Source organism: Hydra vulgaris, chromosome 05 (assembly GCF_038396675.1).
Source record: "Hydra vulgaris chromosome 05, alternate assembly HydraT2T_AEP".
NCBI lineage: Eukaryota > Metazoa > Cnidaria > Hydrozoa > Anthoathecata > Hydridae > Hydra > Hydra vulgaris.
Window position 1 is genome coordinate 39,424,937 of NC_088924.1, and position 19,005 is coordinate 39,443,941.

Below are 19,005 nucleotides of genomic sequence, written 5' to 3' on the forward strand. Positions count from 1 at the left end.
TTTAAGATTTTCAAGAAATATTTTTGTTCACCTAAAAAATGCTAACATTAAGTCAAAAAAAGTTAAAAAAAAAATTTTTTTTGGCTTTAAATTTAAAATATTTAATTATTATTAAATATTTTGTTAAATTAAATTAAACAACTTAGTTCAACAAAAAATTTTCCACTCCAATGTTTCAATGTTTTCCAATGTTTCAAAACTAAAATTTAAATATTAACTCTTCTTTTATCTGCAATAAAATATAGATCATTTGCATAAAACAAGCTTTTAAACTTAAAATACAAAGCAAAAAAATAAACGGACTGAACTAAATCCTAATGCTCACTAAATTTTGACAACTACAACTCTCTCCATCACAACTACAACTCTCTCCATCTTTTGATTTCTATTACTATGTTTCTACAGCTCATTGTGACTTTATCACTTACTATGTTACGATTTATGAAATGATAAAGATCTTTTGTCATTTCATAAAATTTTTCTTGAACTTGCCTTAGAATAGATACTTTATCTGTTGTTTCCTCTCATAACCTAAAACTAAACGGCATGTTGTTAACAAATACACTGCTTCTTATTTTGTTAGTAACAATTTCTTCTAAAATCTTCATTAACTTAGCCAAGCATTTTTATTTTTTGAAATCTTGAACATTTCAGCCAATATGTCAGAAAGACTAACAGCTTTTCCTCTGAACAGCTAACCCCTCTGAACAACTGACCCCTCTGAGCAGCTTTCCCTCTGAACAGCTGACCCCTCTGGACAGCTGATTTCACTTTTTTGATTGGTTTAGTTAATAACACAGCTATTAACTAAACCGGTCAACTAATCTTATACACTGATGATAAATCTTCTCTTCACCAATCTAACTCTTCATTTTGAATTATCCTTTACTTAGCAAATGTACTCAATTATTTTAACCATTGATCATTCAATAGATAATCATAACAACTCTCATAAGCACTACTCGTCTTTGATTAACTAATCAACTTTTTCATTTTTCTGCTACTAAAATACAAACATCTAATACTCTTGTATCTAAAAATTAATTCCAAATGAATTTGTACAAACAACATCATCCTAAAGATACCTAACTAAGATAGCTTTTACAAATATCTTCCAAATGCCTAATTATATTCTATGCTTTATCTATATACATTGATATTTATTTAAGCAACATTTCAAAACTAAGCAACATTCTGAAACTTTTAATTAACTCTTAACTATCATATTTGAAAGTAACTTATTATTTTATTTTTGAACTTTAACCTAATTTTAACAAATAACCTCATTTTTGAATTTTTTTTTTTAAAAAGTTTAAAAAATTAAATTAAATATAGGTTTATTTTTGGGCATTGTGTTAACTAAATAAAAAAATAAAATGTAAAGATAAAAAGTGAGCAAAATAATAATTTCTGAGTCAAAAGCTGAAAAATTTTATAAACAATAGCTTGAGGTTGTAAAAATGCTGTAAAAATTCTCATTCTGCTAAACTAGTAAACAATCATCATAGAAATACGAGTAAATTAAATAAATGAGAATAAAATTACATAAACTACCATAAACTTTTTTATAGTTGAAACGTTTAATTTATTTTTTATGCCTAGTGATGACATTCAAAATTGTAACACGAGTTAATAGGGAACATGAAAACAAAAACTTATTACAAAATTGAACATACGTTGCATCAGGATCAAACTTCGACCACAGTCTAACAAATTCATTCATGTGATGTGGAACAAGTATAGAACCATCAGATGTCAAGTATTCAAAATTATCCATAATTATTGCCACAAATAGATTTAAAAGCTGTAAACATTTTAGGAATTAAATTAGCAGTTTTTTTTTAAAAAAAAGGAAAAAAAAAACAAAAAAAAGAATGATTTGCATGTTGCATTAAAGGTATTAATTATTTTACGTAGCATTTTTTCACAAAATTAAAACTTTATATAAAAAACTGGTTGTATTTTGAATGTTTAAATTATTGTATTGTATTCTGCTACTATCTCCACCTTTAACCTTTCACCTTGAACCATCATTACCTTTTGAGATTATCTACAAACCAACCAATTTTTGGTAGGTTTGTAGATAATCTCAAAAATAAGTGCCATCATTTTAATAAGATAGTAGTTAGATGAACAGGCTACGTAACATAAAGTTGAGCATTGCTATGCTGAAAAATAGTTTTTCGATATTATTCAACACATTGCAGCTGTTTGTTCAGCTTAAATCTATCTTATGTATTTGAAAGGAGTTGATCTACTGTTTATCTTTATTTGTTATGTTTATTTACAGAAGGATTTAATCTACTGTGTTTGAAAGGAAATTTGGAAGTATATTATAAAAGACTGAAATAGACTAGAATAATGATCTTAGAAATTAAGACTGACAAAAGTACAAGAAAAATGAAACAAAAATATATTTTAATCAAATTGGAAAAAATTTAAATCAAGACTCATGTAATTTTGCGCATTTTTTTAACAAAAAATGCATAAAAAATAAAAAAAATATAAATAGAACATGTTTCTGAAAATAATTTTATATTGTGTATGCTTTTTTATTTATGCAAAACTAATTTTCATTAAAGAAATTTTTTCTAATTGGTTGATGATTAAATCACAAGTAAAAAGTGTCTCAAAAATACCCAAAAATGAAAAAAATAATAAATTCAAAAAGAATGAATTTCACATTTTTGAATATATATATATATATATATATATATATATATATATATATATATATATATACATATGCAGGTTATTTTTATTTGTTATAAAGTTGCATTTCTTTCTACAAATACTATCATGGTCACTGCTCAAAGCAATGCCATTGCACAGAGAAACAAGTTGCTTGTATGTTAGCATAACATGTAGCCCTCTAAACTTATTACTTTCTGTAATGTTGGCAAACTAGAGCATATAAAAAAAATTCCGACAATATGCAACAAACGCAGAACATTTTTATAGCAAGTGATATTAATTAGACTATATAATGTCACATTGTGAAGATACTCCGCTGGCTTTTAAGTCATTTGAAATGTATATACAAATACATAATCAATACAATGTGTGCATGTATGTATGTATGTATGTATGTATGTATGTATGTATGTATGTGTGTATGTATATATATATATATATATATATATATATATATATATATATATATATATATATATATATATATATATATATATATATATATATATGTATGAGAATATATAAGATATTTGAGAGGAAGAGAGAATTAAATTTCTTAATTAAAGTTTGGACAAAAAAAATTTAAAACTTTTTAAGAGAAAAAAATAAATTATATAGTAAAAAATAACACAAAAACAAGACGAAAAATGTATTAAAAACACTCACTAAAAACATTGAAAAAAATATATAAGAAGTAAAGTAGGTTCTAGCCACCCATGTATTTCCACAATACTTTTTTTCGCTTGTCATTAAGTCTGAATTTGAATCACACTCTGCTTTATTGTAGCAACCATACATTATAAGACTCCAATTCTCACCTGTTGAGCACCTAAAGAACACAAAATATCCTGTGTAGATTACAAAATAAGGTGTGGAAATAAATACTACGTGAATTTAAAAATGGGTTTTTTAAATTCAAGTAATACTTATTTTTTGGGATCCATATGTTTTATCTTTTGTTTATTTATATAGTTGTTTATTTATTGTGCAGTGAAGTTTACAGTTTTATTATGTTTCCATATATCTTTTTTTTTTTTTGTTTTTTTTTTTGTTTTGCTTTGTTTTGTTTAAAAAAATATTTTCAATTTTATGTTTACTTTAAAATGTTTGTATATTTAGAAACTATGTAAATACCTATAAATTGTTAAAAGTCTTTTGTTTCCAAATTTTTTTTCCGTCAGCCTTATGCTTTTACCTTATTTTTATTCAAACTTTGTAAAAAAAATTTCTGTTTTTTTTTGTTCAATGTTTTTTTCATCTTACTCATCCTAATATTTATATCTTATTGAAAATTTAATATTTTATAACATTTATTCTCTTTTTAAGTTAATTGTTTTTACTTGTTCTTCTTTTTATTTTGCTATAACAAATTTAACAATTTTTTTTTATAATAACTTTTTTTTAAATTGTCTTTAAAAATGCTTTTTATCATATTATGTCAAAAAAATTAATGTGATTTAATTAAATTTTTAGGATGGGTGGATTAAGCACATAAGTAAGTTTACAGAAGAAACAAAAAACACAAAAACTTAATTAAGAAGCAAATATATTTATTTCCCAAAATGTTAATAAAAGTGATTACAAATAATAGAATGGAAAGGAAAATATTTTTAAAATATCAAAGAAGAGGTTTTAAATGATTCATTTTATTTGCATTGGCTTAGGAATCTGACTTATGTTTAAAGGGTAAACTAGTATATCTAAATAAAAAACAAACACAATATAATATTAACCTGCAATTAATATAAAAATACTTCTTCTTCCGATAGTATATATTTGGGTCAGTGTCAAGTTTGTGATGTGAGTTGGGCAAATTTTCATAAATCAAATTGTTTTTTTCTTCTTTTGAAATGGGAAAGGGTTGGCTGGATGTAACTGAAATAATGGGTATGGTGGCTGATCATCTTCTTTTTATATTCAGTGATTTAATAGCTAAATTTCTGTCTAAAGAGTCATAATATAAATTAACTATAAATTCCTTTTTGTACTGCAACCATCTTTATTCTAACCATTTAAACTGCTCACTAACTGTAGGTTTATTTTTTTTTTTTTAAGTTTCAATTTTTTTAAATTATTTCAAATTTTAACAACGTAGAAAATTTTTGCATTGCCCAAGTAAACATGGCCGATACATGGGAACTTCTATTTTGGCCTGAATATGTATTAGAATAAAAAACAACGTGTTTAGCAGAAGTTGGGGGGAAGGTCTGTAATGCATGTATAAGCAGAAAGCTATTTGATATGCACCTCTGGCTACTACTGTTTCATACTAAATGTAACAAACAGCCTTTCCTGTTTTGTTAGGTACAGTGAGGTTGTACATCTAAAGCTTTTTGACTTATAGTACATTGACCAGAGTATTATTTCTTATTTATACATATTGTATTAAATTTCAGATTACTTTGTTCATCAACAAACCTAAAGTTTTACAACTGTTTATTCTGGCAAAATTATTTTCATCAAAATCACATTGCAACATGAGACAATATAACTAAGAAAGCTTTTGTTCATATTTGTCAAAAAATTTTTTATCAAGTTAGCAATAAACTAATAACCATTATTAAAATTACAGAGCGCCTGCATAAATTAAAAATTTTTAGTTTAGGTATGTAAGCACAGTGAGTGCCACTTAGCTTATCCCTAAAATATTAAATGAAGCAATAGACCTTTATAAGACATCATAATGTCACAAGCCAAAAAAGTTTTTAAATTATTTAAAAAGAAGTAGATTGTCTGTTAATAACTGGGGAATTTAATTTACTGAAAATAAAATCAAACATTTGGTTTTTGTCAACATTTACTTGAACCTAAAAAAAAAAAAATTTCTTATTATTCACTTCCTTATTAAGTCTTAAACATGCAAAGCCTGCAAATTTACCTGAATATTAAGTCCTTACCTAAATATTAAGTCCTTACCTAAATATTAAGTCTTGAGAAATTTATTTAAAAATAAGAAATTTATAAATAAACTTTTTCTATTAATTAAACTGTCAAACAATTTTAACTGAAGCTAACCTTTTACTTAGTTTATCTGATAATGAAAGATTAAAAAAAGTTTTTTCAAGTATTCAACCAGTAACTGCCTCCAAACAACCACCAAACTTACTGAGACAAATAAGGTGCCTAAAATTTCACTCTACATCATCTGTCAAAAAAATGAGACTATTCAAATGCAAAAACAGTCAATATAAAATCTGCAGGTTATATTTACAAGAAGTAGATAAGTTTGAAACATCCAATGGAACTATTTGGAACATTAAAAATCACATTACATGTAATAGCAAAATGCCATTTATTATCTAAAATGCTCATTAAGTAATGAACTATCTACTTATACTAGAAAAACAAACAATTTAAGAAACCACACAAATGGACATATTTCCAGTTACAAAACTGACATTTCAACAAATAGATTCAACAATCATGAATATGAATACAAGAAAGTATACAAGGAAACCATTTTTTCAGCTTTTTGTTTTTCTCTAACTTAAAAATGAAAATAGTTTGATAACCTATGAAAATTATTTTCATAAACAAAAACATGACAGATTCAACTAATACTTACTTTTATAATTACATAAAAATGGTAACTCATAGTTACAAAACTCCAATTAAATTTTATTTTTATTATATAACTTTTTTATGTATATTAAAATTGTGATAAAAACATTTGCAATAGTGCTACTGAGGATAAATACTGAAAGGGCTCTAGTACTATTAAATATATTCTTAGCAATAGTTTAATATAAGAAACTTTTTCTTAAAAAAGTTCATTAATTTTTTGAATATTGTTGTTTTACTTGGCTTCTTTTTTCTCTACATACATACATACATATATAATTACATAAAAATCCACTATATATATATATATATATATATATATATATATATATATATATATATATATATATATATATATATATATATATATATATATATATATATATATATATATATATATATATATATATATACATATATATATATCGGAAAAAAAACACATCTAAACTTCTCATAGTATTTGTGTTAATAAGATAGAAAATATATAATATCACAACCTAAAGGTGATTCACTGTCATAGGGTGGTAGCCCTCCTATCAAAAAATTTTAGCGATATTGCCCACCTTGATATCTGGATAATGGAGCTCATGAACATCATTTGGGAACAGGAAGCAACTATGTACTTGCAAGCCAACCAAATCAAAAAACTCAAATAAAAAGTAGCAGTTATAGAAAATAATCTCAACTCTCAATCAGTCGCCCGAGCAAGTTCAAACAAGCCTTCCTGGAGTAGTATTGTCAAAAACAAGCCAAATGCATTGCCACAAATAGGTTAAGTTCTAGTTGAACTAAAACAAGAAGCTAAGCAAGAGATAAAGATACCAATATTTGGTGTCCCTGAACCAGCCTATGCAGCAGTTGTTGCCCAAGCACCACCAGCAATGTTACACTGCATCAAAGAGGTCCTAACAGTAATAGGCCTCATTAATGATGATGTTTGTTTCTCCAAGTGCCTAAACACAAAAAAACTATCAAATAGCCGGCCTATAATGGAAAAATTTAAGGAGGCTGTCAAACAAAAAAATAGCTCTTATGAAAACTCACTACACACGAAACCTTCAAGAAACACCAATCGCTTAAAAATCATCTGCACAACTGACATGCATTCTCTCTGTAACAAAATTGAGATCTTCAATCAATTTCTCACAGGTACCAACATTGATATAGCCTAGCTAACTGAAACTGGGCTAAGCTCTGCTGAAAAGCAAGTTATACTCTCTCAAGTCAATAGTAATTACACTTACATAAGCACTGAACACTAGGATCGCGTTCAGTGCTAATGTAAGTGTAACTACTATTGACTTGAGAGAGGAGGTGGTACGCTAGTTGACTTACTGTATGAAATGCAAACTGCTTGCAACAACTCTTCTATTCTATACTCTATGCTCAAGACATCTGCCAACCACTGATAACCACATTGCTTGTCAACCCTAAACCTTGGATGACGCCATTTATTTAGAGCCTTATAAAATAATGTCAGCAACTTTATTCTTCTGGTCACTATTCTAAGTGGAAAGTACTTGCAAATTGAATCATTAATATAATCACCAAAAAAAAAATGTATTTATAACCAATGCTTCTCATCCGGTAAAAAAAATTATTGGCAAGAAGTCGGGCTTGCCATTAAAGGACAAATCACTGATTCTATCTCTGAGACATTAGCAAACCAATTGAACAATCATTTCCAAAATGTTTGGAGCGTTCAGAAACAACCTAAACTCTCATACTTCATCAACCATCAAGCAGACCTACCTATAACCCCCATTTTTATCATTAATAACATCTTCAACCTACTCAGCAAGACAGGATCATCAGGACCTGATGATCTCTCCCCACTTTTACTCAAATCTGCTCGCTTAGCAATTGCCCCATCACTCTACATCCTATTTAACTACCTCATAGAAAACAGTTGCTTCCCTGATCAATGGAAATCACCAAACATAACACCAATTCCTAAAATCTCAAACCTAACTGGCTCACATTTTGGATTGCAGCTTACTTATCTAATCATCCCAAAGAGTAAAAACAAGTGATTACACCACTGATTGGAAATATATACAAGCTGGAGTACTTTAGGGTAGTGTTCTCAGCCCAATCTTGTTCATTCTCTTTATTTTTGACATAAACACCTACCTCCCACCTGAAAGCATTCTCAAAAAATATGCTGACGACATCCTGACCTACATTATATACAATAAATTTCCTGCCAATTTACCTCAATCGATTGCTGATGGTGTTGCACATTGGTCTGTGGCAAATGGAATGAAACTCAACAGCTCAAAATTTAAAGTCATTAGAATCAATGCCTGGTGCTCCAACATTCATGCTCTACCATCTCCGATACTCAATAATACTGAACTTGAAATTGTATACAGCTACAAATACCTTGGAATTCTGCTAAATGAGAATCTAGATTGGAATAAACAATGGATAAAAGTGCACTACACTATAAAATCAGTACCATTTCTACTCAAGCACCTTAAGCAAATCAGACACACAGCCTAACCTATATATAGCACCCCAGTTCTTACCTCTTGCAATCTTACAGCAAAAAAAAATACAAACTTTCCATAAAAATGCTTCTAGCATCATCAGAGTTGATGCAACCAACTCGAGCTGTTTCAACATTTGTTTTGATATTGAAGAATTGCTAAACAAAACCTTAAAAGCCTTAAAAAGATTCTTGCTGACACAAACCATCCTATAACCACTAAATTACCTCACATCAATAGCAGAAAGTTTCCCATTCCCTCTAAATGCCGCAATCACTACTACCTATAAGCAATCCTTTATTCAAAAATACCTATGTATTTTTTGACGTAGTGTCGTCAGTGAGCTCTACTTCCCACGAAACATTGGCAGCTCCGCTGCCTTTTCAACACATAAATGATCAGTTCTTTATCATACATTCCTAGCTAACTTTTACTTATTATTTAACAACAGATAAAATTGTACAATTTGTTATTTATAATTTATAAATAAAAAATTAAAAGTTAATACACACACACACACACACACACACACACACACACACACACACACACACACACACACACACACACATATATATATACACACATTTTGTTTGACAAAATAAAATAAAAAATAACTACATAGTGTTTACTACTTGAAGTTTCATGCGTTAGCAATCATCAGGTAAAAAATACATGTTTTTTTCATTTAAAATATTTTATTATCATTACACAATTACAATTATAAAGTTGTTACTGTTCGCAAGTTTAACTTTTTAGTTTTTTAATCTTTGGATTTGTGGTTTTGCAAAGTTTTTTGTGGATTTACAAAGCACAAACTTGTTTACGTGACAACACTTTAATATTATTTCAGATTTTTTGTTTAGCAATTTTGGGGTACTGGGAAATTATTAAGTTTTTCATGTGGCAAAGTCAGCTTTTTTTGTAAGTGGGAACTTTTTATTGTAAGCAGGAACTTTTTTAAAATTGGTTAAATTGGGTATTACTTTCAATTTTTTTTTGTTTGCCATATGTATGTGGAAAGTGTGGCTGAATTATACAATTTTTATTTGTAAAGTAGTGTTTGTGTTTGGCCCATCATTTCTTCATTCGTCATCTGATAAGCCAATATATACTTTTTCTTGAACATTATGGGGCAACACTATACATTTATAAATAACATTTGAGATTCTACATTTTCCATTCATTGGGCAGTTTGTTTGTTTTTAAAATTGGTTGGTTCTTCTGAATTTTTAGATGATTTTTTTTGTTGTGGGTATCATTTATATACATTATATCATTTATATACTTTGCACACCATATATGTTTTAACTCTGCAAATTTTGTGATCATCTTTCACTTCAATGTTCTTACTGCTTAACTAAAGTTCATATAAAATAAAGTTTATTGAAAGATATAGTTTTTAGGTTATGAAAAAATGTTTCTACCTTTGCATGGCTCTGAAGTACATGTTTACATCATATCATTTCTGTTTAGTTCTTTATCTGATCATGATTTTTTTTCATTTAAACATTTCCTCACTTGTTAAACATTTTGATGAATTATATTTAATTTTATCTCTGATAAATTCACTTCTATCTCTGATAATAACATTTCTATTGTTGATAAATTCAATTTTATCTCTGATAAATTCACTTTTATCTCTGATAAATTTACTTTTATCTCTGATAAATTCACTTTTATTTCTGAAAAATTCACTTTTATTTCTGAAAAATTCACTTCTATTTCTGAAAAATTCACTTATATCTCTGAAAAATTCACTTTTATCTCTGTTAAATTACGAATTTAGTATTATTGATTTGACAGAAACTAAACTGACAATTGATTTACCACTAACATTCCCAATTAATTTTAGTGATTATGCTTATGAACTATTACTTGTCATTGTTATTATAATTAATATATTAGCCTAGGAAAGATTTAACTTTGTATAAACCCCAGTTTTTAGAGACTGTTTGTGGAAAGTACTTTTCCTAAAAAGTCTAACACTATTCTAGACTGTGTTTATTGCCATCCAAACCTGGATATTTAGGAACTTAATGATTTGTACCTAATGATACCTTCTTTAAAAACTTTTAGTAGAAAAAAAAACAAAGCTATATTTTTATTGGTTGATTTTAATAAAGATCTTAAAAATGTTGCTAAAATTTCGAAACTTTAAACGTAGTTGCTTCCTACAACTTTCTCCATTTTACATTACTATTCAATCACTCAATTTATTTCACTATTTGAAAATATCTTTAACAAACTCTATAACTAAAATGACCCAATGAAAATATCTTCAACAAACTCCATAATGAAAATGACCAACTAAAAATATTTAAAAGTTTCAACTCATTTTTTATATCAATCCTAAAGGAATTGGGAAAATAAATTTATTAATCTCATACAGACCTTAAGAAATACCTGAAAACACTAATCCTTAATTCAATATTAACTAAACCCACTGATAAAAAATAAGTACTACTATACTTTCTCTCAACAATGGCAAGTCTTTTAACAGCATTCTCTCAACAATGGTAAGTCTTTTAACAGCATTCTCTCAACAATGGCAAGTCTTTTAACAGCATTCTCTCAACAATGGCCTTTTAACCCTAACAGCATTTCAACTTATTATTAACTTTTTGCTACTTCTTTTAGTTACTTCTCTAGTAATTTTTTATCTCTTTCTTAGCAATATTTTTTGTTACCTGTTACCTTGTTACCAATGATTTTTGTTACCTGTTACCTTGTTACCAATGTTTTTTGTTACCTGTAACCCATGTTTTTTTGTAAATTTGCCTCTGTGATATACTGATTCATAAAAAAGAATTTATAACTGATTGCAAAAACTATAGTCCAATATCACTATTACTAAATATTGATATTATTGAAAAAATAATATATTGCTGTATCTACCTATTTCTTAACAATTCTGAGTGTTTAAATGACTGCCAGTTTGGATTTTATTTAAACTAATCCATTTTGTATGCTCTTATAAGCATTTCTGAGTTGCTTATCTAACAACTTATTTTAATATGCTTATGGTGTATTCATTGATCTCCAAAAAGTTTTTAATGTAGTTGATAAGTTTTATAATCTTTTAAAGCTTTATAATTGCCTTTACGCATTAGATTTTCTTCAAAATAACCTTACAAATTCTGTCATAAATTTTTTTTTCATTTTGTTCAAATATTTATTTAAAATTGTCAATTATTATTATACTATCATTATTGATTTACTTCATAATTATTTATATTAATCTTAATCTTATTCTAATTAATTTCTTTTAATTTTTTGTTCCATTGTTGATATTATTTATTACTATGGTTACTATGCTAATTCTAATAAATAATATCAATAATGCAATGATTTTATTCAGTAATAGCTTAATTTTTTTTTTACCGTTATATTTATTATAGTTGCAATAATTGCTTTATTTAATTACTTTTTTATTTTATTAATATTATATATATTTTATTAATATTATAATATATAATATGTGATTATTTTTACTATTGCTATAATTATTTATATAAAAAATTTTTATATTTGTAAATTAAAGTAAAAGTACCACAAACCAATCAGTGAGTTAAAGGGGACACTTATCAGGAAAACTGAATACCTTCACTAAAATTAAAGATACTTGCAACTTTTAAAAGAGTTTTTTAATTTTCAGCGAGTGGAAAATTATAAAATATCAACCAAATAGAACCAGTTTATTAAAATGATTGCTTTTACAATATATTTAAGTAATAACAAAATCTAACCTTAAAAATCAAACTTTTTTTCTCAACATAAATAGTTTAAAAAGGAATTTAAAAATGAAGGAGGCAGCCATTTTTTTAAAAATTTTTGTTAACTCCTAAAATAGTTTTAAATATTTGCCCTAAAATTGACACTATAAATTGCCTATAATCAATTAAAATGACATTTTAATTGATTTTTTATTTAAAAGGGTTAATCTATGTTTATTATTTTTTTACTCTAATTGAACTTTTTTATTATTCTAAAATTAGTTTTTTTTATTACTTTTTCACACTAATTGAAACTAATTATGATTTGAGTTTTTTTTCTTCTTCACATTTTGTGTTAATTACTTTTATTTTTTTACTTTTAAAATTAAAGTGCAAAAGTGCACAAAGTATAAAACTTAGGGATTGCAACTTAGGGGTCTTTATCAATCTCAGATTTCCAGGATTGAAAAACATTATTTCTGGGATCCCGGGATTGATCCCAGGATTGATCCCAGGATTGAAAAACAGTATAACATCTGCAGTATTAAATAGAATCAAAACTTTTAACCAAAAATATATTTATTAAATGAAGGCAGCTTACATTTCATTGTTATATACATGAGAGAAAAACATGTTAATTTACCATGTTAATTAATGTTAAGAAATTGTGTTAAAAATAAGGAAATGTATTTTATGTGCTTTGATATGGGACTTAAGGAAGCACAACTCACCAAAATTTTCATTGCCCAAACCGCTACAAATTTTTGTATTGAACAGTCTAGTGGATGATAAGTGTCTGCTCAGCCTCAACTGGTTGGTATCGAGGTCATTAAAATTAATAAGCTTTTTCTAAATAATTGCCACCTTTTTCAAGTAGTGTCATTTCTTATTGAATTTTTAATAACAATGTCTCATGCATCGTTGATTCTGATATAAATGGTACTCAGGTACCATTCATATCAGAATCAACAACGTTCTTATTAGAGTAGGATTGGAAGCATTTAATCTTTCCAGTAATTCTACGAAGAGTTTTTGACATTTAAAGGAAGAAGGCACTGGAATTATTTCATTATCGACTTCAACAGCGTTTCGACTGTTATTGCAGAAGTCTAATTATATCAGTTCAGCGTTCATGCGTACAAACCATCAAATCTGCATACATTTCTACTCTTATTTTATTGTCAGCATCTTTCAATTTTGTAAGCATAAACGTGCTACAGCAATGGCTGTAAACAGGTCAGAATTTCAGCAACAAGGTGTTTCAACCATTGCTTTAACGGGAACTTAAGTTGTACTAATCTCTGATAATATTGGTCATGTGACATAGCTATAAAATTATAGAATATCAATTAATGATTTTTGTATATAGTTTTTTACTTAGTAAAATAGTTAAAGCATTAACCAAAGGCTTCTTTACTGTGTCTTGCAGTCCATTATTTAAGACAAATGTTTTCCAAATTCAGACTTTATATATTTTTGTAAGATGTTGTTCTTGTTATTGTAGCTGAGTGAATCTTTCTCGATTTACTCATTCCCAGATGAATCACTGCCAGAAAATTCATTTTCAAATTCTGGTTGATTTGTATTAAATTCTTTCTTTTTATTAGGAATATCAAGAACACATTTTTAAATTATTATATCGTGACGCATAAATTGTTGTTATTTTTATATATTTTTTCATTATGCTTTGTTTTATTCAATCTTATCGAGAATCCAAGGAATAATTTTAGACAATCCCTGGATTTCCAGATTATAAAAAAGGCCAGGATTTCAGGATCCCAGGATTGCAATTGCTAATAAAGCTACATCATTTCTTCGATTTTCAATACCCACTTGTTCATCTCACATTCTGCAGCCTCTTGATGTTGATTTACTTTGTCAAATTAAAGATGCAATATTTTAAGAAAATTTTATGTTGAATGTGGTTTCAGCAATTTGTCTAAAAAATATTCCCTTACATAGATGTGTAGTTGTAACAAAGTTTACGCTCATACTCAAAACAATGTTGGTTTTGAAAGCACTCTTTCCATTGAATTAACATTGACAAATCAAAAAAAAAAAGTAGCTGATATATAATTAAAAATATTCATAATTTTAGTTATATTTCAGCTACTTTTTTTTTCTTTGATTTGATGATCATGATCATCATCATCGTTCTCACGATGATGATGATGATCATCATCATCATCATGATCATCATGATCATCATCATCATCATCATGATCATCATCGTCATCATTGTCATCCTCATCATAACCCTCATCATCATTATCATCATCATCATAATGATGATGATGACATCATCATCATCAGCATCATAATCATCATTATCATTATCATCATCATCATCATCATCATCATCATCAGCATCATAATCATCATTATCATTATCATCATCATCATCATTATAATGATGATGATGACATCATCATCACCATCTTTATCATAATCATCATCATCATCATCACCATTATCATAATTATCATCATCACCATCATCATCATCATCATCATCATCATCATCATCATCATCATCATCATCATCATCATCATCATCATCATCATCATCATCATCATCACCATCATCATTATCATCATCATTATCATCATCATCATCATAATGATGATGATGATGACATCATCATCATCAGCATCATAATCACCATCATCATTATCATTATCATCATCATCATCATCATCATCAACATCATCATTATCATAATCATCATCATCACCATCATCATCATGTCAAACTTTTAATAACAACTTAGTAACATTCATATAATTACAAATTTATTATATAGCCAACGTTCTTCATCTCAGACTGCACAACAAACTCCAACTGCAAAGCTAACTTCAATCCAACTGCAACACGCACTTCAAAATCCAACTTTAAGTTTAACTTTTCAAGAAGAATTGGCAACTTGGTTCAACTAGTTTCTCAAGTTGAACCAAGTTCAACTTGAGAAACAACTCATCTGCTCTAGATGGCTGGAAAAGTTTGAAACTTTTTTCATCTGTTATAGATAGCCAGAAAAGTCTAAAACTTTTAGAAAACATAAGGATTTGATCTGCAAATATATGGATTTCCATATATGGGTAAAAGGACACGATCCCCAATTTTTTGTAGTAGAATATAATGATTGATTTTTCACTACCTTCCAGACTAGCAGGAGCTCTGAAACTTTCAGCATTTGGGTAGTCCTGATGAACATGAACACAACCTTGTGAACCACAGCACAATCATGTGAACCACAGCACAACCATGTGAACCACAGCACAACCATGTGAACCACAGCACAACCATGTGAAAAATAAAGAATATTTAAAATGTTTTGATAATTTTCTTTTAAACAACTAACTATTTGTGTTTGAACTTCATACAGAAAAACAGTGCCAAACTCACTATCTTCTAAAATTAGGCATAACAATTTTTGGTCATTTTTGTTTAATAAATAGAGGGCAACGGGTTTAATAAATAGAGGGAGCATTGACTTTGACATTCATGGTAACTTTGGAACTTGAATCACAAATATGTAGTTTTCAACAAAGCCACCTAAGACAATACAGGAGTCTTTTGACAACTTTTCCTTTTGTTGCCTTAGGCATCTTGCTTGACTTGTCTTTGCAATGTAGGAATGAGCTTTTAACTTGTTTATTGCCTCTGATAACATTAACTTGTGTTCTTCAGTTGTTTTTGTCTGACAGAGCAATGTTATTCTGTCTGTTTTTCTGCCATTGATTAAATGAAGCCTTCTCATCAATGTCATTGTCAGTTAACTGTGCATTCAGTAACTTTTTTAAAGAAATTATACCTTGACAATTTGGACAACAGTGAACCATGCACTCGTTACTTGTCACATTACAAACAACCAATAAGATTTTTGTAAGTGCATTTTAGTTGTATAGTGTTGGTCAAGAGTATTGCATTTTGATGGTAGGTATATATACAAACAAACAAGTGAGTCACTGATTCTCCAACAGTTACACTGTTTTTTGGTGTTAAAATGCAAAATTTAAAAAACCTATTAACTTCTTGAGGATATTTAGTTTTTAGTTAATTTTTAGATTTAATTAAATATAGTCATTTTAACAACTTTCTGTTAACATTTAAGCATTAAAATATATACAATTCAAAAAAATTTAAATTACACAATGTAAAATTCTGTTAAAAGCATTATTTTAGATGGATGACTTTTTAAAAGTTCTTATAATGCTATAATGTATAGAAGTTCTTATAATTTCATTAATTTTTTAAATATAGAATGATCAAAAATCTTAAGGAACAAGTATACACAAATATTTTTGACAATATTTTCAAATTTATTTTTACTTTGTTGAAAATGAAAAATAAATTTAAAAAAAAAAGTAGGGCATGGCCCCCGGTGCCCTAGTCCCATGGATCTTCTGGTTGTTTGCATTGGAAACAATTTTAACACACGTTTATCAGGACTATGCAAATGCTGAAAGTTTCAGGGCATCAATTTTGTCTGGAAGGTAGTGAAAAATCTATCACAAGATTCCGCTTTATAAAAGTGGGACACATGCCCTGGTCCCCCATCAATCACTTGGGGCCCGGAAATAATTTTAACATACACATTCATTGGAACTACACAAATGCTGAAAGTTTCAGAGCTCTAACTAGTCTGAAAGTAGTGAAAAATCAATCACAATACTCCGCTGCAAAAAAGTGGGAACCGTGCCCTGTTACCCATATATGGAAGACCACATACTTGCAGATCAAAATATTTATGTTTTCTGAAAGGTCAATGAATATAGAATGATGTGTAAAATTTTTTTCTTTGATATTATCAAGGTCACATGGGTTTGAGCATTGAAAACAGGTATATAAAAAATTGCCTAAATTTATTTAAATTTATTATTACTGGTAGCTAATTATAATATTTCAAATTTCTCATCATTTTATTGGATTCTTACCCTCTTAAAAATAGCTAGATACAAATTTTTAAGTAAAAAGATCAAATATTTTAAAATTTATGTGACTTAAAACTTCTAGATGAACAGAATTCTGGAATTCTTATTTTACTAAGTTTTACTTTTTTACTATTTTTACTAAATTTTACTCTTAACTGTTTAAAAATCAGCGACACCAGAGATATATGGTAGCATTTTTAAAAATTTCTGGGTCATTTGACATGGAATTACTCAACTTGTCTGAAAATAAGTCTTGAAAGAGCTCTTGTAAACTAATTTCAATTGCAAAATGATTCCAAACATCTTGCAAAAAACAAAAGCTACAAAAATAGTGGCTGGTCAAGTTTTTTAAGAAGAAGCAAGGTTATTATTTTTAAAGAAGATGCGAAATTATTGAAACAAACACTTGTTAAAACTGCAGCAGCAGAAGAAAAACTGTCTAAAAAAAAAGTCCAAAAAGTAAAATAAAATGCTCAAAGGCTTTTGAAATTGAAAAGCCAGAGATGCAAGTTTTATAGAAAATTTGCGAAAAACCATGTTGCAATTCATAATTCTATGAGCCCTGTCTCCTTAGAAGGTATATAAAAGATAAAAATTTCTTTTGCATGAAAAGTTGCAACTTTATAAAATATTAAAAGATTATTTCAAGATCAGCTCATGTGTTTTTTTCAATTTTTTTTTTTTTTTCATTTTCACGCTTTTTCGGTTTGTATTAATTTTATGTATTTATTTTAAAATAGTTGAAAATTTTTTTGAATTTATCAATTTTTTAATGTTTTATTCATAAAATTTGCATTGTCTGCTTCTAGGGACAGTTTTTAAAAAAGCAAGATTTTATTTTCAATCAAACATAAAATTAAATAAATTATTTAAAAAAAAAGTCTTGAAAGTTATAAATTTTTGAAGTGAAAATTTATATTTAAAAAAAGTCTGGTTTGTTGTGTTTTTAGTATCTCGTTTGTTTGTGGTACTTATAACTACTACTTTTTTTCTATTACTCAATAAGATATCAAGTTTTGTTTATTTTAAAATTAACAAATTTAGTTTGACAGTGCTGAATGAATAATAAAAAAAATGCGAACAACACTGGAAAACAATTTGAAACTTTTTTTCTGTTGAATTGGATTTTTATGCTAATTTGAACTAAAATTTGCACGCTGATTCCGAATATACCAAGTTTAAAAATATTTGGGTTCAAAACTTAAAAATATTTGTTTGTAATGAAAAGTTTTAAATTATTGCTAATTAACATTTGTTACAATTGCTTTTAGCGTTTAGCTAAAAGTCTTTTTTTTACTATAGTTTTTTGTATATAAATTTTAATTCAAAACATTGGTTTTTTATAAAATCTTAATAAAAATACTGCTTCTTCTAAGACCCAGGCTACTTTAAAATAATTGTTTCTTTTTTTGACAATATTAGAGGTTTTACCTCAAATAAAAAAAAAAGAATTTGAGCCGAAATATCTTTAAAACTTTGCATGATGAAATCAACAGAATGATGAAGTCAACAGAAAAAAATTTTGAATTGTTTCCCCGTAACTGTAACTGTATAAAAATAGAATTTTTTATTATTATATTTATTGCTAAGTTTTTTTTTTGAACAATT

The 19,005-nt window shown here is 27.5% G+C and overlaps 1 protein-coding gene across 1 annotated transcript in view; it reads right to left on the reverse strand.

Annotated features, from left to right (window-relative positions):
* LOC105848388 (voltage-dependent R-type calcium channel subunit alpha-1E) overlaps window positions 1–19,005 on the reverse strand; it is a 170,233-nt gene that overhangs the window by 12,898 nt on the left and 138,330 nt on the right. The window contains exons 34-35 of the mRNA XM_065798166.1: window positions 3,361–3,523; window positions 1,677–1,804 (exon numbers count right to left, since the gene is read on the reverse strand). Of these exons, the coding sequence (XP_065654238.1) occupies window positions 1,677–1,804; window positions 3,361–3,523 (291 nt within the window). The remainder of the gene's footprint in view (window positions 1–1,676; window positions 1,805–3,360; window positions 3,524–19,005) is intronic.